Genomic DNA, 27,741 nt, shown 5'->3' on the forward strand with positions numbered 1-27,741 from the left:
AAATTATATTGGATGACATATAATCTTATTGATTGAACTCAGATTCATGATTTAACAAGTTGTAATTTTTTAGACTGTATTAGGTTTAAGAGGTTCTCCTATATTTGCTGATGTCTTCCATCTTTTTTAAGTTTGATTCTTTTTTTTCTCGGTTTTTCTTTAGTTAGGTTAGCATTGAGTTGTTTGATAATTTAAGAGCCAGTTTGGAAACGCGAGCCAACTCGCGTTTCAAAAAAATTCAATTTTTGTTTTTACTTAATTTTTTTTTATGTTTTGTATCGTTTTGATGCGATAATTTCAAAAATAATTTTTTTAAAATAAAAAAAATTATTTTAATGCATTTCAGCATAAAAAACACTTTGAAAAACAATCACAACCACACTTCAAAACAGGTCTATATAGATCCAGGTGTGTTTTTTTTTTTCTCATTGTTTTTTTGTCAATTTATTTACTTTTATTGATTTTTTTCATAAATGACTTAGAGCTTAAATTTTTTTAACCTTTCGCTTCTTTTACATTAAAAAAATTTGTTCGGCTAAAACATATCCTAGTAAATCACTTTTAAAATATCACCCCGAACATTTTTTTTTTAATAATCAAACGGCATGAAAAAAACATTATAACAATTGAATCTGCGGAATCCACTTGTCCAATGGACGTGATTTTCATGGAAGGACTCGGGGAAGAATTTTTTAGCATTGAATGGCGAGAAATTTTGTTAAGTTATGAAGGTAGAATGTGGAAGTATAACATCGATGAATTCACAGCGGTAAAACAAAAAAAAAACTCTGAACGAAAGTGCAAATTACCTACAGGGAGGACCTTTTTAAACTCTCTTTATTAAGCGAAGTTTCCCAGGCAGTCTCTTCCAGTTTTTAGCTCGCAAGAAGAAAGAATTCCGTGTACTTTTTTCTTCTTCAACTTTTTGTCAAATTGATCACGAACTTCTGCTATATCTCTAATAAACTTGGACTGGTTAATAAACTTGGACTGATTCTTTTAAACCCGGTGATATAATAGCGTGATTGGCGAGGCCGGGTTTCGGCTCAGAGGGGAAGCGATGTTTTTCAACGGCGATTCATCCACAAGGAAGCGAGTCGATTTAGGAGGCCGGAGTTCGAAGGAGAGAGATAGGAAGAAGCTTCTTGAACAAACTAGACTGGAACGTAATAGTCGGTTGTGGGTGAAGCAACAGAATGCCGCTGCTGTCAAAATTCAAGTTAGGTTTCCCTCCATTCTTTCTTTTGATCAATTGATTATAATTTACGCATGTTAATTTGTGTTCTTATTCATTATTTAATTAAATTCAATGCCTTTTTTCTTGTGTACATGAATGCCATGTTCTACACGTAATGGTGCTGTCTTAGACATGGATTTTTGTGGATTTAAGAATCAGGGTTGAAAGGATCGCGAAAATTAGGGTTTCTGTAACTCCATCGCTTGCCTTGAAGAAAAATTAGTTACAATTTCTGTTTGATTGAAAATGGATTTTTTCGAGTGAGATTTGGCGTATCTCTTAATTTTCGGGCCTTCTTTGTTCTGTGAGATTTTGTAGCGAGATAGCATATTCTAGGTTACCTTTAATCTAAATAAAGAGCACTTGTGGCTTTTTTTTTCCTGGGATGATTGAAGCTGTTGTTAGAACATAGAACTTGTAATGCTTTTGTTGCAAAGTGTTGACTAATTTGTAACCACAGAAATGGTTCAGAGGGAGAAAGGCAGTGGAGGCTGAACATTCTAGGGTGCGGGGGAAGTTCCATGGAACCTATGGCAAGTGTTGCCAAAATGTAGACAGGTAGACGTGCGATGTCCTTGTCCTAATGCTATTAATAGAAATCATGACTAACTGTTGTGAAAATCTGTTTGATAACCTTTTGGTTGAGATTCTAAATGTTTATTCCTCCTTCAAACTGTCTCATGCATCCAGGCATTGTTTTGGTCCGGATTCAGAGTTCTTCCGGCAGCTATTATTTTTCTTCAATGCAAACGATAGTGATGATTTCACAATCCTCGTGGAGACTTGCCGATTGCTTCTGCAAAATGTTCAAGATAGTGGTATTTCCATAATAATAAAATTTCTCCAATGGATACCTTACAAACTTGTTTAAGCAGCACTTTTTTTTATATATAGAAAACATGATTAGGAAAGTATGTCTAATCACAGAGAGTAAGATATCCCTGTGTAAAAATTCACTTGTTTGAGTTGTAATTTCTGTGTTAGAATGTCTCTAGATTTGGCATTCACCGCATTTCGAGTCTTGATGCCCCGGTTATATTTTGCTGTTTTATTTGTTCTCTCTACAGTTTTATTACTTTTGAAATTGAGTTTTAAATGACAATCTAAAATGACCATGCTGTAAAACTTATTAATTCCATTCCAAACAATTTCCCTGTTTAGCAAATTCTGGTCATTAGTTATGAAACTTTTTGTTCGAGTCTGGTGTGAAGACTGCCATTGATGATGTTCTATGGTGGGTCTACTTGATTAATCTGCAGAATGTTTTATGGTGGTCCTGTAACAAATTATGTCCTGCTGTGGTAATAGTTAAGAAGCATGAACAATGGACTATCAGCTATTGTGCTGGAAGGCGCCTCTTCTGTCTATAATGATGGCATTGAGGATGAGTAAAAACCACAAAGTGCAGTATTGCAAATTGCAGGGTTCTTTTAGTTATTCCAAAACTCAGACGTGTTACTTCGTTTTATTTTACCAGTTTCACATGTGCAAGTAATGTGTATTTGAAATTCCTCTGCATTCCCTAGTATCCCTCTCAATATACTCCATTTGCAGCACAGCATATTATTGGTTTGTATTAACATTCTGTTATTACTCAACAGGGGATATCGTGAGCCTATTTGCTGGTGGGGATTATTCAACCAAGCATGCTTTGGTGGAGTATAGGGTCAAAAAACTCTCATTTGCCTGTATTTGGGCTATCTATCAAAATAGGTTGGCTCCGTTGATCCTGTTTGAATATATCCCAAATCTGCTGAACATTCAGCTTTACTGAATTTGGGTGCTAGTCAGATGTAATATTTTACTTGATATGGTGTTTGCGCTAAACTCTTGGGACATGACAGGTATCATCACTTGATTCTATTTCAATGTGAAGTCATATCCTGGTGATGATTTTGACTATTATAGCTGTATGCACTCTATTATGCTGACCATGATAGCAGTTATTTCCTGCCTCAAACTTTTGTTGATTAGAGATTGAATAATGTATGTAGTGGCACTGTTCGAGTTTTCTTTTATGAAGAAGCAAACAAAGGTATCCTCCTTTGTTGTTTTCTGAATTTAAGGATGATGATTGGATCACTCATTTTGCTGTGGAGTGAAGACAGATGCTAACTTTATCTACATGGACTGGGGAAAGAAGAGCATTTTTCTCTTGCTCTACTGATGTTTGTCTATTGGTTTTTAACCTGACAATGTCTGAATTCTGAACATCACTACTAAATCTCCTTGATCTGGATATAAAACTTTTAACGTGGATCAATCTATAATGGAAGAGGGTGTGTCAGGTTTTGATGGCTACACATTTGAATTGTAATTGGCACAAGCATTAGCTTAACACATTGGATTTTGGTCTCTGGTTTTGCATTGCTTTTCTCCGTGGGCCCTGCATGCCTATTTTGCTAGCGATGTTCATGTTTGCTGTTTTTAGGATTTATCTACATTTTGCTTATCTTTAGTGGTTTTGTTGAACTTGTGTTTATGATATCTGATAGAGGAATGCATGAATGAATTTTCTCAGAGTTATTTTATGAGACTATGTTCAACGCTATCACTCCTTTTAACATTAAAATTTGACCACCCTGATACGTGCTCCCTATTTGGCATTTGATTGTCGAGCAGACAACAATTGAAGGATCAATTAGTGATGATGCCCAGGGATTCAAGCATAACAGCAACTCTCTTGCTGGAAGCTGTAGCTTTGCTGATCGATCCCAAACTTCCATGGGCTTGTAAGGTCGTTGGTTATCTCTTGCAAAGGAATGTGTTTGCTCTATTTCGAGAGATTGTTCTAACAGGAAAGGTATGCATCTAATTATTAGACTTGTTTTATGATTTTGTTCTAGAAAGTATATTCGGCATAATGTGCCTGTTTCCAAGTATCTTCCATCCTAAACTCCCATATATTCTCCCTTATTCAAAATTGTCTGAATGCAAACATGCTCAATCAATTCCATATCCGAAACTTTGAAACCTTGAGTTGTAGTGTTGTAACTACTATAGTTAAAAAACCTTCCCAAATTAACACTATTTGAATAGCACATATAAAGAATACATATCTTTCAAAAACACTCTACAACTAGGCAAAAGTAGTAAGATCATCAGTTTCTTAAGGTAAAATGAATATCTGTATACCCTGAATAAACTCAGCAAGAGCAACAAACCACACATTGTACATTACTGTAAACAATAAATAAAAGAAGGTAAGAGATCATATACTTTCAATGCAACCGATGCTCGCCATCTCTGGACTTCACTCAAACAACTCATCTCCAAGTCCAAAACTTGATACTTCTCCAGTTTCCGGAATATGATTCCACTCTCATAGCTAGAGAGGGTCTGAATCTGTGAGATAAATCATCTGAAAAATGTGAATAGAGAATGCTGTGACGTTTCCCACTTTTTTAATCCATTCCTTCTGAATGTTATACCAGCTATGTTTTTGGGCCTTTTTCTCTACCTTTATAAGACTTTATCTTTGACAGACTATCAACATGTTAGTTGTGGTTGTTTTTATTTCTGATTTTTGGCATGCTTGCTCAAAATCTGTCGTATAATTATGCTTTCTCTATTCTGAAGCAGTTACAGACTTCTGCATTTGGTTTTCCTTAATAATCTGCAGGAGAATATGAGGAGTGACAGTTCCATCAGAAATGCATCTCCATTGGAGCGTATTCTTGCCCTTGTGATATCTCATGTTGGTCAGAAGCCATGTATTTGCCCCACCATTGATCTGCAATGGAGTTTCTCATCTCAGATGCTGACAATTCCTTTACTATGGCGACTTTTTCCTAATTTAAAAGAGGTATTGTGTTTAAATGTTTCTTGTGGTGGAATTAATTGCTTTTAATTTTTGTAAAATTTCTATGCAATATACACAACTGTGGCATGCTACTTTCAGGAAAAAAATGCATTGGACTGTTTCTTTTGATTTTATTGATCTCATTGAACAGAATATGTAATTTTCTTGCTACTTGTTTTCTTTATGAGCTGAACATGTAATTATTGTTTGGACTGCTTATTTTTTCTTAGGATTGTTGCATAAGTGACCTTTTCCTTCCAGGTTTTTGCAACTCAGGGGCTGAGCCAACATTACATTAATCAGATGGCACGTTGCATGCGGAATAATACTTATGTACTGCCCAATGATCTTTCTGTGGAATATCCTGGCCACGCTTGTCTTCTAGGAAATATGTTAGAAACCGCAGGAGCTGCTTTGTCTCATGCTGACTGTTCATTTGAGATGGTGAGGGATTCATGAAAATCATAATAGATAGTTCTGTTATTATAAAAACACACACACAAATGTGCGCTCTCCCTCAACATTCATACTAAATCTGTTGAATGAAAATTGTTGATAAATAATTGCTTTCCCTCTTCGCAAGAAGCAGAACTACTTGATGGTGTACAAAAAAACAATAGTTTGTATGTTTTAGGATTGGGATAGTTATGCAAATGATTTTGATACTTTTTGTGAAAAGAAGTTGACTTTTTACCTACCAAGAATTATATGAATCTAATACTCCTGAAGAATGATGGATCACTATTGTAAGGAGTCTTTCATACTTGATCTTGAGAGCCTATGGCTTATCATTTTAACATCACGATATGACTGGAAATACAGAACAAGACCATATTGATGCATCATTAACTTGATTTTGTGCTTAAACGCTTGGTTTTATCAAAGTGGATAACCACACTGCCCATGACTTCCCTCTTTGTGGATTTGATCCAGCTGTTATGCAATACATAAATTTTCTTTTAAGTAAGTTTAAAACTTTTCCTTGAAAACCTCACCTGAACATTTGATTAATCCTTTCTCTGCAGTTCCATGTATGTTTTAAAATCTGGTTTGACTCCTGTTGCTTCCTTTGCGACCAATGCTCCCCCCCCCCTCTTTTATTTACCATTGAAATTTGTGAGTTGTGAACTTTTCTCTTTTGCTCCTTTTACGAGCCCTGGAAATGATCAATAGTGATGACCACATTGACTTAGTTTAGTTTCACACATCTGGGAGTTAAAGATTTGGTAATCCTTAAAATCTGTAACCTCCTTTTCTTGATTGGCATTTTAGATCTTTCTCATCATTTTCTTTTTTTTATGATTAAAAAAGAATGATTGTTTTATCTTTCTTATCTAAGTTGTTTAATGTGTTGCATCATTTTAATTCAGCTTTTGTAGATTCTGAAACTAATTTTTTTCTTATTTATTTCAATTAGGCTATAGATATTGCTGCCGTGACAACATTCTTGTTGGAGGCACTTCCTCCTATAAAATCATCAAGTCCAGAAATTAGACCAAGTATGCACTCTCCATAAAAGATCAATTTATTTCTTTCCTTGATACATGCCTGTTGTGGGTTTCCTCTAGCTTGGAAACTTCTTACTTAGATCATAACCTTATATTCATTCATTGACCTCGTGGAAGCTGTATTAATGTCTTTAGAGCTGCTTGATGTGAGTGTATATATGTAATTGTTAAACTTCAGGCTCCACTCTGGATGAGGATGATATGGCTTTGCCTGATGAAATGGAAATAGTCTTAAACAAGGATTTGGAACACAAGATAGTCCATGCTATGCATTCACGCTTTCTCTTGCAATTGGTATGTCATATGCACTCTTCATCGGGTTTACATTAAATTGGGCTATCTATAATAGTTAAAGCAATCTCTACCTTTTATAATTAAAGAAACTAAGCAACAACTGACTTTGTTTTCAAGCAGACGAGTGTTTTATTTGGGGAGATTACAATGGTCAGTGGTTCAAACCATGGACTGGACGATAAAGAGGTTGCAGCTATTGGTGCTGCTTGTGCTTTTTTGCATGTAGCTTTCAACACTTTGCCAGTTGAGCGAATGATGACTGTACTAGCTTTTAGAACTGAACTTGTTCAAGTGCTTTGGAATTTTATGAAGCAGTGTCATGAGAATAAAAAGTGGCCATCCTTGCCTGATCAGTTATCATATCTACCAGGAAATGCACCTGGCTGGCTATTACCTCTGGCTGTTTTTTGTCCTGTATATAAGTCAGCTTCTCTCCCTTTCGTGGTTTCATTTCCTTCTTGTATTGACATCTCTTGTTCTTTTCTCTGTCTTTGTTTATTCTCATCTTGGTTTTATGCATCCCCTTTTGATGCTAGATTAACGTGTGGCTGCATCTGATGATTGGTTATTTGTTGTCCTTCCTCTTGCTTCTTGAAGAAGCAAATATTTCGATTCTAATTAATTTCATGGTTTACCAGGTACATGCTTATGTTAGTTGACAATGAGGAGTTCTATGAACAGGAGAAGCCTTTATCATTGAAGGATGTCCGGTGCCTAATTGTTATTTTGAGACAGGTAGCTTATTATTGATGAATTTTAGATCAACAAGCTGTAAAATAAAGACTTAAACTGGAGGCTCTCAGTGCTTGGCCACCTTGTTCTTATGTGTGTTGCTGCTTTCTAATGTTAAATGTGTTATTCCTTCAACCTCTGTTTTTGCATTTTCTTTTTGGTGCAGGCCCTATGGCAGCTCCTATGGGTGAATCCTAAAGTGCACAGTAATTCAGTTAAACTCGTCAAGAACACCTCTGCTTATAGTGGGAACCCTATTGAATGTATTAAACAGAGAGTTAGTCTTGTAGCCTCTGAGCTCCTCTCTCAGGTAATTCTCTATTTGTTGAATTTGTTATCCTAATTTCACAAGTCTCACTTGCAGGTCATTCTATTGCAATCAGTGTTTTTTATACACTTATCTAGTCATTGTAGATTCTGTAAATTTTTTTGGCTTAGTCAGATGGAATATCCGCTTATATTTTGCTTAGACTGTTCTAGCAAAACGTAGGAGATTTTGTTCATTTTTTTTTTATTTTCTATTTTTTAACAGAATATTATTGTAGTTGCAAGATTGGAACAACAGACGACAATTTGCACCACCCAATGATTTCCATGCTGATGGTGTTGATGACTCATTTATTTCTCAGGTAATATTTTATCTCAAATGTAATCTTCAGATCCCAGGAACCTAACTGTTATGATGCTGAATTTGCTCATTCTCCTTTTCAGGCTGTAATAGATGGAACCAAAGCAAATGACATTATGAAACAGGCTCCTTTCTTGGTACCTTTTACAAGCAGAGTTAAAATATTCAATGTAAGTCTTTAACAAAGTGGCCCTTGGATTTAGATGAATATGTGAAGCTCTGAGGAATAAATGTCTATGTAGATATTTATATAAATCTGTCTTCCAGTCACAATTATTGGCAGTTAGGCAAAGACAAGGGTCCCATGGTGTTTTTACAAGAAACAGATACAGAATACGGAGAGATCATATTTTGGAAGATGCTTATAATCAGATGAGTGCATTGTCTGAGGAGGACCTTCGAGGATTGGTAATGTATTTGTTTTGCAAATTAAATTTTTTATTTTCAATCAGAAAATGACACGCTAGAGTAATCAATATTGGTTGCTCACCTACAGATTCGTGTATCATTTATCAATGAGTTTGGAGTTGAGGAAGCTGGCATTGATGGAGGTGGCATTTTTAAAGATTTCATGGAAAACATTACTCGAGCTGCCTTCGATGTGCAGTATGGGTTGTTTAAGGTCATAAATTTATGTTCTGTGACATTCGTGCATTCTCATTCTTCGAGTTGAATGCAAAACTAGTCCATGTGAACTTGGTTGAGTTGAATCAAATCATAACCGATTAGACTCAGAGATTCGCCCATGTAAAAAGCTGTGTTATGACTTGAAACATATATAAATTTTATATCAGGTGTCTTGCATTATATTGGGATATATTACAACATTTGATTCTTTTGATGGCTGGTGTTTCTATGCATGCATGTCTTGTGTATTACATATCAGCAGCAGAACTTTTTCTTACTCTTCCTTTTGTCACTTTGATTTATGCTTTTGTACCCTCTACCTTCTGTTTTATGACTTTCTGCTTGGCATTGTTCATTCAGGAAACATCTGATCACCTACTCTACCCCAATCCTGGATCAGGAATGCTACATGAACAACATCTTCAATTTTTTCATTTTCTTGGAACTCTTCTTGCAAAGGTTTGATTTGCTCTCTTGTCTAACCCCTTCATCAGATAATGTTTAGTGGTGTTGGTTGCATGATTTCTTAGAGCTTCAATGTGAATTGCATTGTCTTCTAATGCAATGAAAATCCTATTGAGCAGCACATGTAAGTTTTTTATTACTAGCATCTGAAGATTTGCATGTTGTAGCAACATGGGCATGCACTTGTTCATGACCAATCTTTGATTGCCCATTTTATGTTATGGAATTTGATATATCATGAATAAGAAAAATACCAAGATTTTTAATGTAGTATACACATGTTTTTGTGCCCACGTGTTTTTTTCAATTGATTTTGTATCACTATATCTTATCATTTGCCACAATATTGTGGTTCTGATTTTGTTTTATTTGCTTTTTTCGGCCAAATGTCATGGTCGTATTTGACATTATAAAATGGTGTAAGATATATATATGTGAAAAGAAGATCCTAGTACTAGAAGGGAAAGAATAACCTAAATATTTTCTGATAGTTAGCACCAAATAACTGTAACAGAGCCTTTTGAGTTACTGATGGGACCTTTGTAAATTTACATGTTGTGAAAAAATTAAATATTCTTCTGTTATTAATTCATGATGCTTGTATTTCTATGTTTGCTAATTTATGTGGAATAGACATATTTTGGATTTTAAGTTGGAGTTATTGTTTCAAAAAAGAAGAAGTTGGAGTTATCATGCACAGGCATTGTAGTTTTATTGCATACAGCTTTTGAACCCTCTCATTTTGGTACAGAGGAGCAAAGACTTTCCTCCTATTATATATGTTGATCATGCTTTAAAGCTTGAAGCCATTTATTTGGATATGCCACCGATTGCAAAATTCACTGCTCTCATCTTAGTTTTATTTCCTGTTCAATGTCTTTCCAATGCACACAATGAGCCTTTCAAGGGTTTAATATCGAAATTCCTATCAGTCTGTCCTTTGTCTCCCCTATATGAAGGACCTGATTACGTATCTTATCTGATTGATTGCCTTTACATGATAACAGTTTAATTATATATTGATTGTTTAATTGGCCTGCATGCTATCTGATTCTTAGTTATACTGGTGCCTTGTTACTCTTCTCCGTGCAGGCCATGTTTGAAGGTATTCTTGTTGATATACCTTTTGCAACATTCTTCCTAAGCAAATTAAAGAAGAAGTAAGAATTCCAAGGCTTTACCCCATTCCAGCTGTTTTTTCACTTTCTTATACTTCATGGCTACTATCTCAGAATTCTCTGATATGTATACATATATTTTTCTCAAAGCAGATACCTTAGTAATAGTTAATTTTGAACTATCTGCATGTTCATATTATTTTTAGTTTTGGAAATAGAAATTAGTTTTAACAATTTCATCTATTTGATGTTTTACAATGTACTATCTCAGGCTCAATTGTAGTATTTATGTATGATTTGTTTTTTATTGGTCAGGTACAACTATTTGAATGACTTGCCTTCATTGGATTCAGAATTATATCGCCACCTTATTTTCCTAAAGGTACTGTGATTGTCTTCCCACTAGCCACAAATGCTTCAGTAACTGCTATGTCTTCTCATCCAAACAATAAACTTTGGTTTGCACTGATTCTTTAGCAAGCAGGAAATTTGTACTTCATTTACGTGTTTCAGGTACAAATGAATCTCCTTGAAATGAGCTGCTGGGAAAAATGGAGCCATTGAGTCAACTAAAGCAGAAAGATATAATTGATTCTATTATAAGGGAATCCATTATAATATTGTCTTCTAGATGCCTATGGGATACATTTTAAGGGATTGGAATGGTGTTTTATTCATTTGAATTTGCTTAACAAATTACACAGAAGAGTAGTTTCATTTTCTTGTGCTGGATAAGTCTTAGTGCAATTGCTTTTTGCTATTGATAAGCCGTTACCAGCTGTTATAGCTTTTATTCCTGCTGCCAAAAAGAGCAGTTGCTGCCATTAGTTGACCGCCTGACTTTCGTACTTTTGGTGTCAGAAATGGGACCATAAAGGATAATGGTTTTCGAGAAAGAAATAGCTTTTGCTTTGTTGCAGAAGGCCATTTGCAAGCAGGCATGCCCATCCAGAGGGTTTAAGATTATATGTTGCTAGTTCCATTGTCTGTCGGGTTTAAGATTATATGGTGCTAGTTCCATTTTCTGAGAGGGTGAAGTATATTTTTTTTCCTTATCTTTTTCAGAGGCAGGCATGTCCATGTAGAGGGTTTAAGATTATGTGATGCCAGTTCCTTTTTCTGTAGGTGCTAAAGTATATATTTCCTTTTTGATCGTCCTATAGGTGGTAGAATGGAACTTTCTATTGATATGGAAAATAAAAATGACAAATCTCCATCTGTATGGCATCCTTTCACATTCTCATTGGTTCTTTTGATTTTAGAGTTCTCACCTTTTCCTTTACTTGCATTTCTCTTAACTGCAGCGTTATCAAGGTGATATTTCTGACTTGGAGCTCTACTTTGTCATTGTAAATAATGAATATGGCGAGCTGACAGAAGAGGAGCTGCGTCCTGGAGGAAGAAACCAGCGTGTCACTAATGACAATGTCATTCCTTTTACCCATCTTGTATCCAATTATCGTCTAAATTATCAGGTATTCCAGCATTTCATTCTTAGTTCATCAAGTTTACACTATGCTGTCATCTGATCTTCTTAGTAATATCACTTTCAGATACGTCTACAAAGTTCTCATTTCATGAGGGGCTTTCAGCAGCTTATAAAGAAAGAATGGATTGATATGTTTGACGAGCATGAACTTCAGGTATTCTTATTCAAAGTTTTATGAACAAATCATGCTAGCTTTGCATGAGATGATGCCTTGTGTTGCTAAACTCATATCCAACATCAGCAGGAAACCTTATACACTAAAGAATCATTAGCCTTATGTGTAAACTTAAAAGTGGTGAATTAGCTAACACTCACTGCCCCACCTCGACTCTTGTTTGACGTAGCTGCTATTTGTTTGAAGCTTCTGATATCAGGTTCGCTTGATGGCTTGGATATTGATGACTTGCGCATTCATAGCAATTATGGTGGTGGTTATCATAGTGTAAGTTAATGTTGTCTGTCTTAATTGTAAGGTTCTGGTTAGAAATATTTGACTATCCATAATTTTCAATTGCAGCTTCCTATTTGTAGTGACTAGTGGTAATTAGAATTCATTGCATTTGTTTTGTTTATTTATGGACAGAGAAGCAGCATACTAAAGTATGCAAGAGGAGAGAGAAAAGGAGAAAACCTTAGACTTCACAGCACTCTTAAAAATAATGAGAAAAATTCAATCAAATGACTCACATTTCTCCCTTACAACAAAAACCGCAATAGACAAGGTGGAACTTATCCTACCTAACTCAATTGCTTCCCTACTCACCTGCGAACACACCATCTTCTCCCCAAACCTAATCATCTCCTTTTGTTTCCTTTTTAATCTTTGTATTATTCTTATGTGAGACTTTAATCTAGAGCTCAACCTGCACCCTTCTTTATCCCTTGTTCTGAGACCCTCGCCCCTAGGGCTCCAGCATATAATTGTTAGAGTTAATTATGTTTATTGAGAATCAGCTTTGGTTAATTTCAGTTCTTGCGATGATATTTTGCCTTCATGTCCAGTTTACATATGAAGGAGAAATGATTTCTTTGCTGTTTTCCTAGAAAACTACTTTGGAGCTTGTTTGCATTTATTAAGATTCTGAATCTTCTTCTGAATTGCCTATGTAAGGTGGTACTCTGGATATTTGGAATGAATGGCCATTTTACATAGATATATTTGTGTTCTGATAATTTCATGGCTACTGAGGCACTTCAACTATACCCAACTGGATAATTAAGCCAACCTTTGTTTGTTTTCTTGCAATTAAAAGCTACTTGATATAGCTTTTTTTTTTTTTTTTTTTTTCTCAGGAGCATTATGTTATTGAGATGTTCTGGGAAGTTCTGAAAGGTTTTTCCATGGAAAATCAAAAGAAAATTTTGAAGTGAGTTATTTTATTCTCATTAAGTTCTTTTTTTTCTTTTTTTGTGCTACCTTATTTCTTAGCTTTCAGTCAGCGTGAGAACACACTACCAAGATGATAATTACCTGAATTTGTTTTTTAGGTTTGTGACTGGTTGTTCACGGGGACCTTTGCTTGGATTTAAATATCTTGAGCCCTTATTTTGTATACAAAGGTAAGAGCTGTACTTAATGTAATTAGAAATAGCAGATTTTAAAGTTTGAGGCATTTAGTTTAATTGTGACAAAGTTTTGGTAAGATTTCTTTCACATTCCTTTAAAATAACTTGATTTCGACAATTGTTTAACTTTTTCTCCAGGGCTGGGGGCACTGCCTCTGAGGAAGCTCTTGATCGGCTGCCGACATCAGCTACTTGCATGAATCTTCTAAAGCTTCCACCTTATAGAAGGTTTGTCCCAGATTCCTAGCATTATATGTTTGGTCTGTAGAATCTTTCCTGAGAGTCTCACGCTCACAAACTCCCTAGGTTCCCTTCTTAAGCGATCTCACTTTCCTAAGTGCTACAAAAGTAAAATTTAATATCACTACCGAAATATTCTAAATTGTTCAAAATATATGTCAAAAAAAACCTAAATTAACTTACATGCTAGTTCTTAAACATTCATTCCTTTAACCAACACTACTACTACCAGGAACTAAATTTTAAAAGAAAATAAACCAATAATTATTTTATAATGGATCAAATTTATTTATGGTATTAAATTTCTAAATCTGAATATTATATTATTATGTTAGTAGAAATCCCTTTTATCAGCTAGTACATTTTTTTTTTATTAGGACAATTAATTAAATATTAATAATTACTAAAATGACTATAATAAAGGATAAAACAGTAATTTACTTCAAACTTGTTTAGAATTATAAGGAAACAACACAAATGATACTTTCCTCAGAATCTTGCATTTTTAAACAAATACAAAAATTCTAATTTTCTGGGAGCCATTTGCCCGAGAATCTTTCCGGGAGGGTGATTCTGGAAGGAAAAGTGATATTTCATGAACCAAAAGCCACTGGGTGGATATGGCTCTATGAGATTGGATAACATCGCTTTGAATTTTAGGCATGCATGGCTTTTGTTTGTTTGGCCCTTCAGTCTGTAGGATATGTTTATCAGGACATAATTTTGCAGTGCACTTAAATCTTTTTGAAACTCGCTTGAAGACTCTTTTGAATTGAGATTTCATCTGTCTGGATCATTCTGTTCATTTTTACTGCCTTGGAGCATATATTAAGATTTTGTCAGGTATTCAGCCCATTGTTTACTGACTTAAATAGCCTTCTCATGTTTGTGACACAGCAAAGAGCAGCTAGCAACGAAATTGCTATATGCTATAAATGCTGATGCGGGTTTTGATTTGAGCTGATGGATTGCGTTCTTATAACACCAAGGGAGAAAACTTGGCTTGTGAACTTGTGATGTCATCATAATCCATATGATGATGCTTCAGCAAACATGTGAATGGAATAGGCTTTAGATTGCTTCCATGGAAGATCCGCCATTTGGATTCACGTGTACATATGTGGATACATCTGCAGTATATATATTAAGTTTGGTTAAGTTTATACATGCTGGAGCTTCCACAGGTGCCCTGTCAAGGAATACGATTTTTAGACTGCAAGTTGAAAGAATTGCAACTCATGATGTAAACGAGACGGGCTGTTTTTTTACTCTTTCTTGACTAGGTCCCAGCAAAATCTTTCCTGTCTAGAGGCGGATTTAAAATGCTCTTTTACCTGTTTCTACCAGTTGTACTTGTGTAATTATCTGTAGATAAGGACATAAGGTATAGATGACCAGGGGCGAAGTGGTTGTGTTTAATCTCATAATTCAGAGAAGCTCCGAATTCTCGACGAGGAAAGTCTGATTTAAATAAAATAGCTCTTTATATATGTTGATTTAATTTACAGAATCTTGGTAAAAATCAATCCGCGATTGCATAACAGGAAGGAAATGGTGTTTGATGCAAAACGCAAAACCACTTTGTGCTGTTCTTATTGCACAAATTGGTCAAGGGTACGGTCAATTTGAAGGAGACAGATCGAGTCACCCGCCAAAATCAGTGCCCTTTTGATTCGTTTCACCAGAAAAGAAAAGGAGAGAGAAGAAAACGAAGAAAGACAATGTGACTGCAAGTGATACTTAAAAAACTTCATTAACCATTCCGAGATTAGACTTCGTTTCTGACGTGCACCATTCCCTTTTTTATTTTTAATTTTGAAATCTTGCTTCTATGAGAAAATTGCAGGGTCTCTAATGATTGCATTAAGCAACTGCAGGGAAACAAACTCGTATGCCAATGTTACCACATCCAAACCAAAAGCTCTGTGGTCAATAAATATCTCAGGTGAAAAAAGAAAAGAAAAGGGAATTGGCATTTGTCAATTGATTTCTCGTATAAAACGCCAAGCCTTTCGCATCTGCGCTTGGACAGCAAGGAACACAGAAAGGGTTCCAGGCAAAACAATTTGTCAGATTCAAAATCAGGTGCCACATTGATAAAACACGAAGAGTGGAACAGCATAGCAATCATTATCAATCCAATCACCCCCAGCCGTTGCCCATGAATTGTAATGTGATGCCTATATTTTAATCTTAGGAAACTTGCTGCCTGCTTGTGTCACGTGTGCGAGGACATAACACCCAAATACTTTGGGTTAAATTAAATAATTTTGTTATGGGTATTATGTGAACAATCTTGTAGTTTCACACCACCACAAGTATTTATCCTCTTCACTTTTATTCATAAAACAATACTAAAAAAAGTATTAAAAACAAACATTTATAATTGTATTTTTAAAAATATTATAGCATTTAAAAAATAACTAGTAATAATTACTTATTCTATAAAATCTTTAAAAAATAGGTATCAGAGAAAATAAATTATTATTCTTTCTTCTTCTCTTCTCTGTATCATTCTCTCTCTATATATATATTAGCAGAAAAAAATAATCCCGCAAGTGGTGTCGAATTAATAACATGAAAGCTGGTGTTGGGATATCACAGTACCCGCAACCAAACGGGACCCAAAGAAAGGCCCTAGCTAGTAGCTAGCCTGCGAGACGAGCACGGCACGCGCGTCTTGCTTTCTTTTCTCCATCCAAATTCCAAAGACCTCCTCCCTCCCCGTTAGTGGCAGCAGAGTCCTCAAAATCACACTCTTCCTCATCCTCTCTCAGAAAGAGAAGGCGATTATTGAAAGGTATAAGAAGAAGAAGGTATTATGGTGAAGGTACGGATGAATACGGCCGATGTGGCCGCTGAAGTGAAATGTCTGCGTCGTCTAATCGGCATGCGTTGCTCCAATGTCTACGATCTCTCCCCCAAGGTCCTCTCTTTTTCCTTGTCTTCTCGATCAATTTTTTTCATTTGTTATTAATTAATTAATCGACTTGGATTTTTTTTAATTAATTAATCGGAAAATGAACAGACGTATGTGTTCAAGCTAATGAATAGCAGTGGAGTTACAGAATCAGGAGAAAGCGAGAAAGTTTTATTATTAATGGAAAGCGGTGTTCGCTTGCACACCACTGCTTATGTCAGGTATTTATTTAACATTTCCTTTCACTTTATTATTATTGTTATGATTATAATTTTGCCTTTCATTGTTAATAATATTGAATTTTGTTTATTTTGTTTTTTAATGGTTTACGTAATGTAGAGATAAAAGTAATACTCCCTCCGGTTTTACTTTAAAATTGCGAAAACATATTCGTGCTAGAAGACTGGAAGATGTGCGGCAGCTCGGATATGATAGGGTATGAAATTTGTTCATTCATTTTGTGATTGATTGACTGATTTATTTATTGATCAGGTGCTATTTGATTTGTAGATCGTTCTGTTTCAATTCGGACTTGGAGCTAATGCACATTATGTTATCTTGGAGTTGTATGCGCAAGGCAATATTATACTTGCTGATTCTGAGTTTATGGTTTTGACTCTTCTTCGGTCACACAGGTTAGCAAGATTCTTGTTTGGTCGTTTCTTATGCTTTTGCTTGTGTGGTTTTGGGTACTTGATTGTTTACTCGATGGGATGTGTTTAATTAATGATAGGGATGATGATAAAGGGGTTGCGATTATGTCGAGGCATCGATATCCTACCGAAATTTGCCGAGTTTTTGAGCGATCGACAGCTGACAAGTTGCAGAAGGCTCTAACATCTCTTAAGGAACTGGAAAATAGTAACCCTGTGAAAGTTGATGCTGATGGTGGTGACAGTAATGTGTCTGATAAACCTATGAAAGAAAAACAGGGGAAAAATAAGGGTGGGAAATCTTCAGTGCCTAGTAAAAATACCAATGAAGGGAATCGTGTCAAACAAGCTACATTGAAGACTGTTCTTGGGGAGGTGTTGGGCTATGGTCCTGCGCTTTCTGAGCACATTATATTGGATGCTGGTTTGGTACCAAATACAAAGTTTTCTAAAGATAACAAATTAGATGATGAGACTATTCAGGTTTTGGTAAAAGCTGTTGCAAAGTTTGAGAACTGGCTCCAGGACATTATTTCGGGAGATGAAGTCCCTGAAGGCTACATTTTGATGCAGAACAAAAATTTGGGCAAGGATTTCCCTCCATCTGACTCCGGAAGTTCTGTCCAGGTTATTCTCTTACTTGTCTAACTTCTCTTTCCTTGCATTTATCTAGAGAATGCTTGTGTCGTCTTTTGTTTGACAGTCATATAATTTCTGAATAGTATATGATGGAAAGTTTGTTTCTGCTTTCACTCTCTGAATTTCTTATTAGGAAGAGTTGGAATGTTGGACCTAACTAAATCTCATCAAACCCTTGCGCCATTATAACCCAAGGTGCATAGTAAGATTTAAGTTCCATGATATTTTTTTTAGCATGTTGTGGTTTTCTCTGCAGATCTACGATGAGTTCTGCCCTTTGTTGCTGAACCAGTTCAGAATGAGGGAACATGTGAAGTTTGATGCGTTTGATGCAGCTTTGGATGAGTTTTACAGCAAGATTGAAAGTCAAAAGTCAGAGCAGCAACAGAAGGCAAAGGAGGGCTCTGCCATTCAGAAACTAAATAAAATACGCTTGGACCAGGTCTGTGTTAACTATCCAGTATGCATTATAAAACAGAAGGATGGCTTACTGCACTTATTTATGGATGCAAGCTATGGATTTAGTTGAGTTGGCCTTCTATTATTTCTGGATGTGTGTACAGAACAAAAACTTGGACACTCATTGTTGTTTCATTGGCTTTATGTTATTTCTATTAATTTTCATGGATTATCTGTATTGGATTTAATTTTATCTATATTTATCATATCCTAATTCTTTGGATTCCAATTCCGTGTAGGAAAATCGTGTGGAAATGCTGAGGAAAGAAGTTGACCACAGTGTCAAAATGGCAGAATTAATAGAATACAACTTAGAAGATGTGAATTCTGCTATTTTAGCTGTTCGTGTGGCTCTTGCAAAGGGAATGGGTTGGGAGGATCTTGCTCGTATGGTGAAGGATGAGAAGAAGGCAGGAAACCCTGTCGCTGGCTTAATTGACAAGCTCCATTTTGAAAAGAACTGCATGACATTGCTATTAAGCAATAATCTTGATGAAATGGATGATGATGAAAAGACATTTCCGGTGGATAAGGTGTTACTTCAGTCCAAATTATGAGTAGTGTAATTTAAGCACACCTTGTAAAAGTGAATCAAGAAACTGTCTTTTGTGTTGTCAACTTTTTATTGCTAATGTCAATTCATGCACATGATTTTCTAATTTAGACATTATTGGTTTCAAGCTATGTCTTTTGATTTAAGTCTGTGCGTGTGATACATAGCATAAGATACAAGCATTATCACTCATGCTGTTGCTTTATCTATTTATGTAATGTTGCCATATTTCAACTTTCAGGTAGAGGTTGATTTAGCACTTTCTGCACATGCCAATGCACGGAGGTGGTATGAACTGAAGAAAAAGCAGGAGAGCAAGCAGGAAAAAACTGTTACTGCACATGAAAAAGCTTTTAAAGCTGCTGAGAAAAAAACTCGTCTCCAGCTTTCCCAGGTATCTTTAAATTGTTAATACAGAAATACAGGATTGTGGCATGCTATGCATATTAGTTTGTTAACTATTAAATAATAAAGGTCTTGTGCTTACAAGAAGCATCTGCTTTTTTTGTATTTAAAAACTGAAAAATTCATTAGTATTAGCACGAAGTGTGATGTATTTGACTAGGTTGGGCAGCTTAAATGTCTTTTGATGGATATCATGTCACAGGGTAAAAGTTGACAGCTTTACATTATTTAATACAAGCATTAGTAGGATGTATTGATGGCCTAGTGTACACAGGACCATTTATTTCTGAATACTGTGTGCGCGCGCTTGTGTCCATGTCATAATTTAAAGAAGGTTTGTGTATTTATCATTGATCGTCTAAGAATCTGCTACGTGTAATTTAATTGTTATCATAAACTGGGACATTCCGTCTTCTGAATTTTATCGTTTACATGCCTATGCTGGTGGTGAATGCAGGAAAAATCTGTTGCCACTATATCACACATGCGTAAAGTTCACTGGTTTGAGAAATTTAATTGGTTCATCAGCAGCGAGAACTATTTGGTTATTAGTGGACGTGATGCTCAGCAAAATGAGATGATTGTCAAGCGTTATATGTCAAAAGGAGATTTGTGAGTCATTTACTGTAATATTCAGATTGTTGACACAATATTTTTAGTGCTTTTCTTGGACTTTGAGTTGATCCACGGTAACATTCAGATAGTAAGATGTCTTTTTGACATGAAATCTGCAAGTAAATGTTGTAGTGACATTCATTGAAACTATGGAACAGGTATGTCCATGCAGATCTGCATGGAGCTTCCAGTACTGTGATAAAAAATCACAGGCCTGAACAACCTGTACCTCCTCTCACTTTAAATCAAGCTGGATGTTTTACAGTAAGTCATATCTCCACTATCCTGTTCATATCTATTTTATTTCATTGCATACTGAAGTATATATTACTGCATGAGTCAACTTCACATTCAAATTATGTTGTGTTGTAGGTTTGCCACAGTCAGGCATGGGATTCGAAGATTGTCACTAGTGCTTGGTGGGTGTACCCTCACCAGGTCAGTAAAACTGCTCCTACTGGAGAATATCTTACTGTTGGGAGTTTCATGATCCGTGGGAAAAAGAATTTTCTCCCTCCGCATCCTCTTATAATGGGCTTTGGGTTGTTGTTTCGCTTAGACGAGAGCTCTTTGGGCTCCCATTTAAATGAAAGGAGGGTTAGAGGTGAGGAGGATGGGGTGAATGATGTTGAAGAAAGTCAGCCTCTCAAGGAAATTTCTGATTCTGAGTCAGAGGAGGAGGAAGTTGCTGGAAAAGAACTTGTGTTAGAATCAGAAAGCCATTCTAATGACTTGACTGTCTCCAATACCATTTTACATGAATCTTCTGTCCAAGAGACTTCCCTTAATGGTGTCAATATTGAAAATTTATCTGATGTTGTTGGAAACGATGTTGCTCCAGTTACCCCTCAACTCGAGGATCTCATTGATAGAGCTCTTGGGCTTGGACCTACTGCTGTGTCCAGTAAAAATTATGGAGTTGAACCATTACAAGTTGACATGATGGAAGAACATCATGAAGAAGCAAGAGATAAACCTTATATTTCAAAAGCTGAGAGAAGGAAGCTCAAGAAAGGTCAGAGAAGTAGTGCTACAGATGCAGAAGTTGAGCGGGAAAAGGAAGAACTGAAAGACAATGTTGTTTCTGTTGACCAACCTGAAAAGCATGTTCAAAACAATAAGCAAGGCGGAGGGAAAATCAGTCGTGGTCAGAGGAGTAAGCTTAAGAAGATGAAGGAGAAGTATGCCAATCAGGATGAGGAAGAGAGGAGTATTCGGATGGCTTTACTGGCTGTGAGCACAATAACTATAACTATTTTACTTATATTATTTAGCACCCAATTTAAATAATCTTCAGCCGTGGCATGCACATCTCTCTCTCTCTAAACAGTTTTTGCTGTTAGAAACTTCTTACTGCATCTTTGAAAAGATCCAGAAATAATATAAGACTTGAGCCTTTCTGGGGCTGAAGCATGGCCTATTTTGTAGCTATCTTTCTCCTGCAAAGAGGAGATTATACTTTTGGAACCCACCTCTCCATACCATTGAATTGTCAAAGAGACTGAAAGACAACATAGTAAACTTTCTGCATATCCACTGTTATTTAGACACGCCATCTTTACTAAATTAGCAGAGTTGTTTCAAATGCATTAGAATGTAATTGTGATTTATTTATAGAAATGCATTTCTCCAAAATCTTAATGAGAAGATCATATCTAACGAGAACCTCCTGCTTTTGGAGATATCAAAATGTCCAGTGCGATAATTTTCTTCTCATGAATGGCAATTTTTCATCTGGTCAAGATCATTTTGTTTATTAACTAATACTTTGAAACTGTCAACATATATGATTTTGCAGTCTGCTGGAAATACACGCAAGAATGATGAAGAGATTCAAAATGGAAATGAAGCTACTGACAAAGGGAAGATATCTATTACCAGTATGTTTCTAAACTTCCAGTGATTGTCAAACAATTTCAGATTATTTTGATGTTTATTTATCTCTGTTTAATGCTAAATTAATCATCCAAGTGCTCGATCAGTTGTGCTTCCACAAAATATCTCCTAATCATGGTTGTTGAGAATCCCATCTTGGGGAAAACATATTAAATTGTGATTTTTTTTGCTGATTCAATCTGCCAGGTACTGAAGATGCTCTGAAAGTATGTTATAAATGTAAAAAGGCAGGTCACCTATCTCGGGATTGCCCAGAACATCCTGATAGTTTGAATAGTCATGCAGATGGTGCTGTAGATAAATCTCATGTGAGTTTGTTTGATTCCACCTCTGAGGTGGACAGGGTGGCTATGGAGGAGGAAGATATTCATGAGATAGGCGAAGACGAGAAAGAGAGGTTGAATGACTTGGATTACTTGACTGGGAACCCACTGCCTATTGATATTCTCTCATATGCAGTGCCTGTCTGTGGTCCATACAGTGCAGTGCAGTCATACAAGTACCGTGTGAAGGTTATTCCTGGTACTGTAAAGAAAGGAAAAGGTATCTTTTCTTTCTTCTCATATTTATCTCAGTCATTGGGGAGCTATTGTAGTTGCTATGTTTGCCCTCGTTTGGGGGGGTCTGGGGTGAACTTTGCTTGTGCATTCCCTTCTCCCTGTGCAATTTGTATTGTATGTGGGTTTTGCATTTTATTCGTATAAATTTGACTAATCCATGGATTTGGTATCATTCTAGCTGCAAGAACTGCCATGAACTTATTTAGCCACATGCCAGATGCAACTAGTAGAGAGAAAGAATTGATGAAAGCGTGTACAGATCCTGAACTAGTAGCTGCAATTGTTGGCAATGTGAAGATCACTGCTGCAGGACTTACACAATTGAAGCAGAAGCAAAAGAAAGTTAAGAAGAACAACAAAGGTCAAAGTTAGCAAGCTAGCCTCAGGCTGGGAGTTTGTAAAAGCCAAGGACCATATGCCTACGACAATATCCTTTATAAATCTGTCGGGGGGGAATTCATGCCTTGTAGCATAGCCATTACAGTGCCAGGATTGTACAAAAAGAGTTATCATAGATGATGTTAGTGAGAGGACGTCGTGATCGTGGTATGAGTTTTACAGGGAGGAAATTTCCATTTGTATCAAGGTGTTTTTTCGATGTTCATGTGTCATCCGGGTGCTAACTTTTACCTGGAAATGTTTTTAACTTGATTTTATTTTTTGGTTAAGATATATGCCGACTTTTAAGTTTTAATATCTTTAAAGTTCATATGCTTACCTCCAGGAAAGGGTAAGGCAGATATCGGTTAAAAAATGAGTGAGAATGAGATTTTAAAAAGAGTGAACTGTCTGAAGAGTTCTATGGAATCAGCCTAATTATGCTCTATTAAACTGACGAGTCAAAATCCCAATGCTACCCGCATTGTCAAGAACGCATAATACTCGCACACAAAAACATTGAAAAGAAGGGTAGCCGCTAATTCCTTTGCAGAAGGGGTGCCATTTGAACAACAATTTTACATGCGCGCGCGCGCCCCCACCCAAAAACAAGAAAAAAAGGCAACAATTAGAAAAGCAGAAAGCTTAAATCTCAACCAGACTCTTTCTCTGAAGTGCCATCAGATTCGTCATCGGCCGGGGGAACATCACTCAAGTCTAAACCTTCTGCAGGCAAGTCTGAATTAAGCGGACTCAAGATCCCATCAGAGCTGAGAGTTAGCCCACTCTGTTGAAATCGATACAAATAGATTAATCCAGATAATTCAGATACGTTTAGAAACCCAAATAGTAGAGATTAAAAACACATCTCAGGTCACTTCACTTCAGATGCCAATGAAGAAAAGGAAACTGATAAATTAGGATGTCTTTTTCAGGCATCGACTGTCCTTGGATAAAGTTCCATCAAGCACCAGCAGACCAGGTATGTGAAAGGGGAAATATGTCTTGTCTAATGCATATCAACACAACTAACTGACCTTATTCTATACTTGAAAATGAAATCTATTCTATAAGTTCTTTTAGTTTCAATGAATTAATGCTCATCATCCAAAACAAATGCCAATGCACGTTAATATTTTCTGGTTTGCTCCTATCTTATTTTAGAAGACAGGGAGAAAAGAAAACACAATGTTCTATTTGCCTTCACGCTATCCTTTAGTTTCAGAGTTTGGACTAAATTCAAATGTTATTCGAGAAAATGACTGAAGAAGTACCTCAGGCTGGAATCTTAGCATGTCAGCACGAGCCATAGCCTCTGCCTGGGCAATTCTCTGCCTGAATGTCTGGGCCATCTCCTCAGCCTATTAATGCAGTACAAAGATATGAATACAACATATGTCAGGGAAAGGATCAACTGGTTTTTAGCATCTTCTATACCTCTCCTCTTAAAGGACAAAAAGGAAATCATACTACAATATAAACATCTAGCTTTATACTATTTATCCAAAACATTTGATGATGAAGAAAGGTGTGTGACCATATCCAACAATTACCTTTTCGAAGACAAGCTTTGGATTGCGAATCATATCACCAGGAGTGGGTTCCAATTTTTTGGTAGAAAGACTTACTCGGCCTCTCTCACGGTCATGGCTTAGAATCATGACCTGCATAACATATTATGGTTTAGATATATAGAAAAGGACAGAGAAAGCCTTCTTTGTAATATGGCACTGAGTAACCAACCTTGAGAGTATCACCAGGTTGAAGAACTGTTGCAATATCAGAAACACGATCATGGCTAATCTGACTGACGTGAAGAAGGCCATTGATTCCGCCAATATCAATGAAGGCACCATATGGTTTGAGGCTCTGAACAGTTCCAGTGACCACTGATCCAATACCTAGCTGTGCTTGACTGTCAGCCATGGCCTTGCGGTTACTGAGGATTAGTCTAGACTGCTCCTCATCAACATCAACAAATTTTAGTGGAAACTCTTTATCAAGAAGTTCTTCTGGAGTTGATTTCTGATACAAAAACAGGGAAAGATGAGAATTTGGGAATGACTGAAAGCACAGGAGGACAATATGGAAGAGCAGTTCAAGAACTAACCGATGATATCTGTGAGAAAGGGACAAATCCTCTGAGGCCTTCAACAACTGCAACTAATCCACCTTTGTTTCCGCCAACAACCTATATACATATTCCAATATTCGAAGTTTTGAAAATAGAAGAATTTAGCTGTGATTTAAACACCTAATGCAATTAAGAAAGGCTTAAAAGCAGGCATTGGAAAACATAGATTCATGACAAAAGATTCAACAGTTACCAATGCAATCACACTGCAAATAAGTTACAAAAAATTGAGTAACCAGCAAGTACTAAATGATAACTCAATTTTTTGCACCTCGCCACCACCCAATTTAAAGTTCTGGACCAGACACGTAATAATGATAACATTCCTTGTGAAAATGGGGGAAATGCAGTATTTGTACGAGTATAGATATAACTAATATCAGGAGAGTATATACCCACCTTACCTTTCACAATGACATCCTCAGCTTGAAGCTGCCTACACCTTTCCCAGGCAAGTTCATAATGGATTGACCTTAAGCTCAAGATTAAGCTATCATCAGCTTCATTTTCACCAATGATTACAAACTCTTCTCTCATCCCAGGAACTATACCAGCTTCTTCCAGGCGTTTTATTCTGTGAATGCTTGCCTCTTGCACCGGTAAATATGCCGAAGATTTTGCAGTAATGTCAACCAATGCCCCATTGTTATCAGTCATGAAAACTGTCCCCTTAACCTGATTATAAAAACACATACAGAATGACAGTCAAAATACTATCCCTCATGCACCCAACAACTGCCTAATTTTCACTTCATATTTCTTTTGGAAGTTCTCGTATAATTATGTTTACTTCCGTTGAATATTCGAACAGACACAGTATATATATTGCACGTACTATTAAGAGGAAAAAGCACACGCTTGTAGAAACCAACAAGAGAAACAAAGAAAGGTTAACCAACAAAGACTTAATTCATCAATAAAATCAATCACTCAATTGCAACAAAACAACTAACTTGTAACCAATTTCACTTCATTTGAAAGAAGAAAGCTTCAACTTTTCTTGCAGCCCACAATTCCATATCCCACATAATTCACATAACTTTCCTCATTGAAACACAAAGCCACCTAACAAACACATCCCATTTTCAATTATCCATATTAAAACCAACAAAAGATTCAATCTTTAAAAAGGCAAAATCCCCAAGAAGAAGAAGTAAGGTTATGCTACTAACTCTGGTGCCAATCTCAGAATTGAAGTCGTAAGCATCAAGAGCAGAATGAAAATCTTCAACAGTAAAAGAAACTCCTTCCATCGGAGCAGTACGGCACCGTTCATAAGCTTCTTCGAAGAGTTGTTTTAGTTTTTCCCTCTCTTTGGTTTGTGCATTTGATATTGCCACTGCTTTTGCTGTTACAACGAAGTTCGCAGCCCTTTTTGGCTTTGAAAATGTCGCTGCTCTTTCTGTCAGTCTTGAAATTGATATTGGCGGGCATCTTAGGCCTGCGAACTGCTGAGCCAGTGATGCCATCTCTCTCTTCTTGTTTTTTTTTTGGGACTGTTGGTCTCTTCTTTTTCTCGAGTTTTTAAGCTATAAAGATAAGGCAAGGTGATGAGAGACTTGAGGTTTGAGAGAGAAAGCAAGTGTGTTTTTGAGAGTTGAAGGTGGGGCCCAATGTTTGAAAGCCAATGGATAATCACTTTTGATCAGGAAAATGGAGGGTCCAAAATTAAGGTGGTGTATGGGACGTGGTGGTATTGCGGTACGTCTCGTTTATTTTGGGCTTCTTGGGTCTTCAAGCCTGCTTTGGATTAGAGTTCGAGCTGTCAACTTTCTTCTTGAAACCGAAGTAGAGATGGCCATCTGGTTCAGGACGGTGGATTGGATACTTTCTCTGACCCATCTGCAAAAAAAAAAAAAAAAAAATGATTTTTATTATGTTTTATTACATGCAATACAATTATTTTCTTATAAGCATGGATATATTTTAAAAAAAAAATATCAGGAAGAATAAAAATCCGGCTGGTCTTTAGATAAAAAAAAATGGGCTGGGAAAGGGGGTTAAAGAATATATGTCTCGATCCATGGTCATCCAAGAACCAGCTCCTCCCACAAGTTTGTCCAATTCCCGATAAGCCTCGGAGTCATTATTTGTATTTTGTAAGAAAACACGTGAGCCTACAGCTTAGCTTAGGTCTACCTAGACAAAGCCCAAATATGTCTGGGCTTCACTCCGAGCAAAGGTTCTTCTTTTTTTTTTTTAATGTTATTTTGAGAAAAAATAGTTTCTATTTTTTATGTACATTATGCATCCAGTCAAATACAGAAAAAATAATTATTCTTATGAAATTTTTTATTTTAATTTATTCCTACGCTATCACGTTATAAATCGATATTGAAGAAAATTAATCGGTAAAAACAAAAGTATAAATTTATTTATGTATTTTTTCATAATTAAAATTTTAAAAAATAGGATAAGTAAAAAAATATATATATCTATTTTGTCCGTATCTCAAGTATGCACAAAAACACACGTAATTATCAGTATTTTTTCCGGTTCTATTTTTCATAATTAACCGGAGATGAAGACAAAATTTTATAGAACATAAATCAAATTCATCATTGACATCTCATTTCATATTGTCTTATTTTATTGTTTTATCCTTGTAATCTTATGGGACATATCATTTTTTAACCCGGCCCAAGAGTTTCGTGTGTTTGTTATTATATTGTACGATGTTTTTTAAATATATTAAAATAATTTTTTAATGAACACATTAAAATCAATAAAAATATTGATTTAATATTTTTTTAAAATCAAAATACATTTTAAAACATCCTTAAACACAATTTTTTAACATAAAAACAAATTTCCTCTATTCGT

General features: G+C 36.0%; 3 protein-coding genes across 5 annotated transcripts; 2 read left to right on the forward strand and 1 right to left on the reverse strand.

Annotated features, from left to right (window-relative positions):
- The first annotated feature begins 846 nt into the window (after positions 1 to 846).
- Positions 847 to 15,196, forward strand: LOC133705417 (E3 ubiquitin-protein ligase UPL6-like). Of its 3 annotated transcripts, XM_062130602.1 has the most exons (26): positions 848 to 1,219; positions 1,698 to 1,795; positions 1,928 to 2,055; positions 2,839 to 2,950; positions 3,860 to 4,040; positions 4,860 to 5,042; positions 5,301 to 5,483; positions 6,457 to 6,538; positions 6,726 to 6,841; positions 6,962 to 7,263; positions 7,480 to 7,576; positions 7,740 to 7,883; positions 8,119 to 8,202; positions 8,285 to 8,371; positions 8,469 to 8,609; positions 8,698 to 8,823; positions 9,189 to 9,287; positions 10,386 to 10,453; positions 10,727 to 10,793; positions 11,716 to 11,886; positions 11,965 to 12,054; positions 12,262 to 12,342; positions 13,194 to 13,267; positions 13,389 to 13,460; positions 13,605 to 13,694; positions 14,604 to 15,196. In XM_062130602.1, exons 1-26 carry the CDS (start codon positions 1,061 to 1,063, stop codon positions 14,668 to 14,670), a joined length of 3,102 nt encoding a protein of 1,033 aa, XP_061986586.1. In that variant the 5' UTR covers positions 848 to 1,060; the 3' UTR covers positions 14,671 to 15,196. The 3 variants fall into 3 exon arrangements, with proteins under 3 accessions (XP_061986588.1, XP_061986586.1, XP_061986587.1); XM_062130603.1 differs by lacking the exons at positions 848 to 1,219; positions 1,698 to 1,795 and having other exon boundaries at positions 2,038 to 2,055; positions 2,839 to 3,081; XM_062130604.1 differs by lacking the exons at positions 11,716 to 11,886; positions 11,965 to 12,054; positions 12,262 to 12,342; ... (2 more) ...; positions 13,605 to 13,694; positions 14,604 to 15,196 and adding an exon at positions 10,889 to 11,173 and having other exon boundaries at positions 847 to 1,219.
- A 1,058-nt stretch (positions 15,197 to 16,254) lies between these two features.
- Positions 16,255 to 23,102, forward strand: LOC133705730 (uncharacterized). The gene is made up of 14 exons (XM_062131097.1): positions 16,255 to 16,632; positions 16,735 to 16,847; positions 16,966 to 17,062; positions 17,137 to 17,261; positions 17,360 to 17,906; positions 18,175 to 18,360; positions 18,617 to 18,910; positions 19,172 to 19,324; positions 19,793 to 19,947; positions 20,109 to 20,214; positions 20,323 to 21,183; positions 21,749 to 21,830; positions 22,033 to 22,389; positions 22,585 to 23,102. The coding sequence occupies exons 1-14, from the start codon at positions 16,528 to 16,530 to the stop codon at positions 22,776 to 22,778; spliced, it is 3,375 nt and encodes a 1,124-aa protein (XP_061987081.1). The 5' UTR covers positions 16,255 to 16,527; the 3' UTR covers positions 22,779 to 23,102.
- A 201-nt stretch (positions 23,103 to 23,303) lies between these two features.
- LOC133705731 (small ribosomal subunit protein bS1c-like) lies at positions 23,304 to 26,474 on the reverse strand. The gene is made up of 7 exons (XM_062131098.1): positions 26,091 to 26,474; positions 25,318 to 25,593; positions 24,895 to 24,975; positions 24,528 to 24,809; positions 24,338 to 24,448; positions 24,059 to 24,145; positions 23,304 to 23,571 (listed from the first exon to the last, which is right to left on the reverse strand). Exons 1-7 carry the CDS (start codon positions 26,385 to 26,387, stop codon positions 23,437 to 23,439), a joined length of 1,269 nt encoding a protein of 422 aa, XP_061987082.1. The 5' UTR covers positions 26,388 to 26,474; the 3' UTR covers positions 23,304 to 23,436.
- Positions 26,475 to 27,741: the final 1,267 nt, after the last annotated feature.

Source organism: Populus nigra, chromosome 10 (assembly GCF_951802175.1).
Source record: "Populus nigra chromosome 10, ddPopNigr1.1, whole genome shotgun sequence".
NCBI classification, from domain to species: Eukaryota; Viridiplantae; Streptophyta; class Magnoliopsida; order Malpighiales; family Salicaceae; genus Populus; species Populus nigra.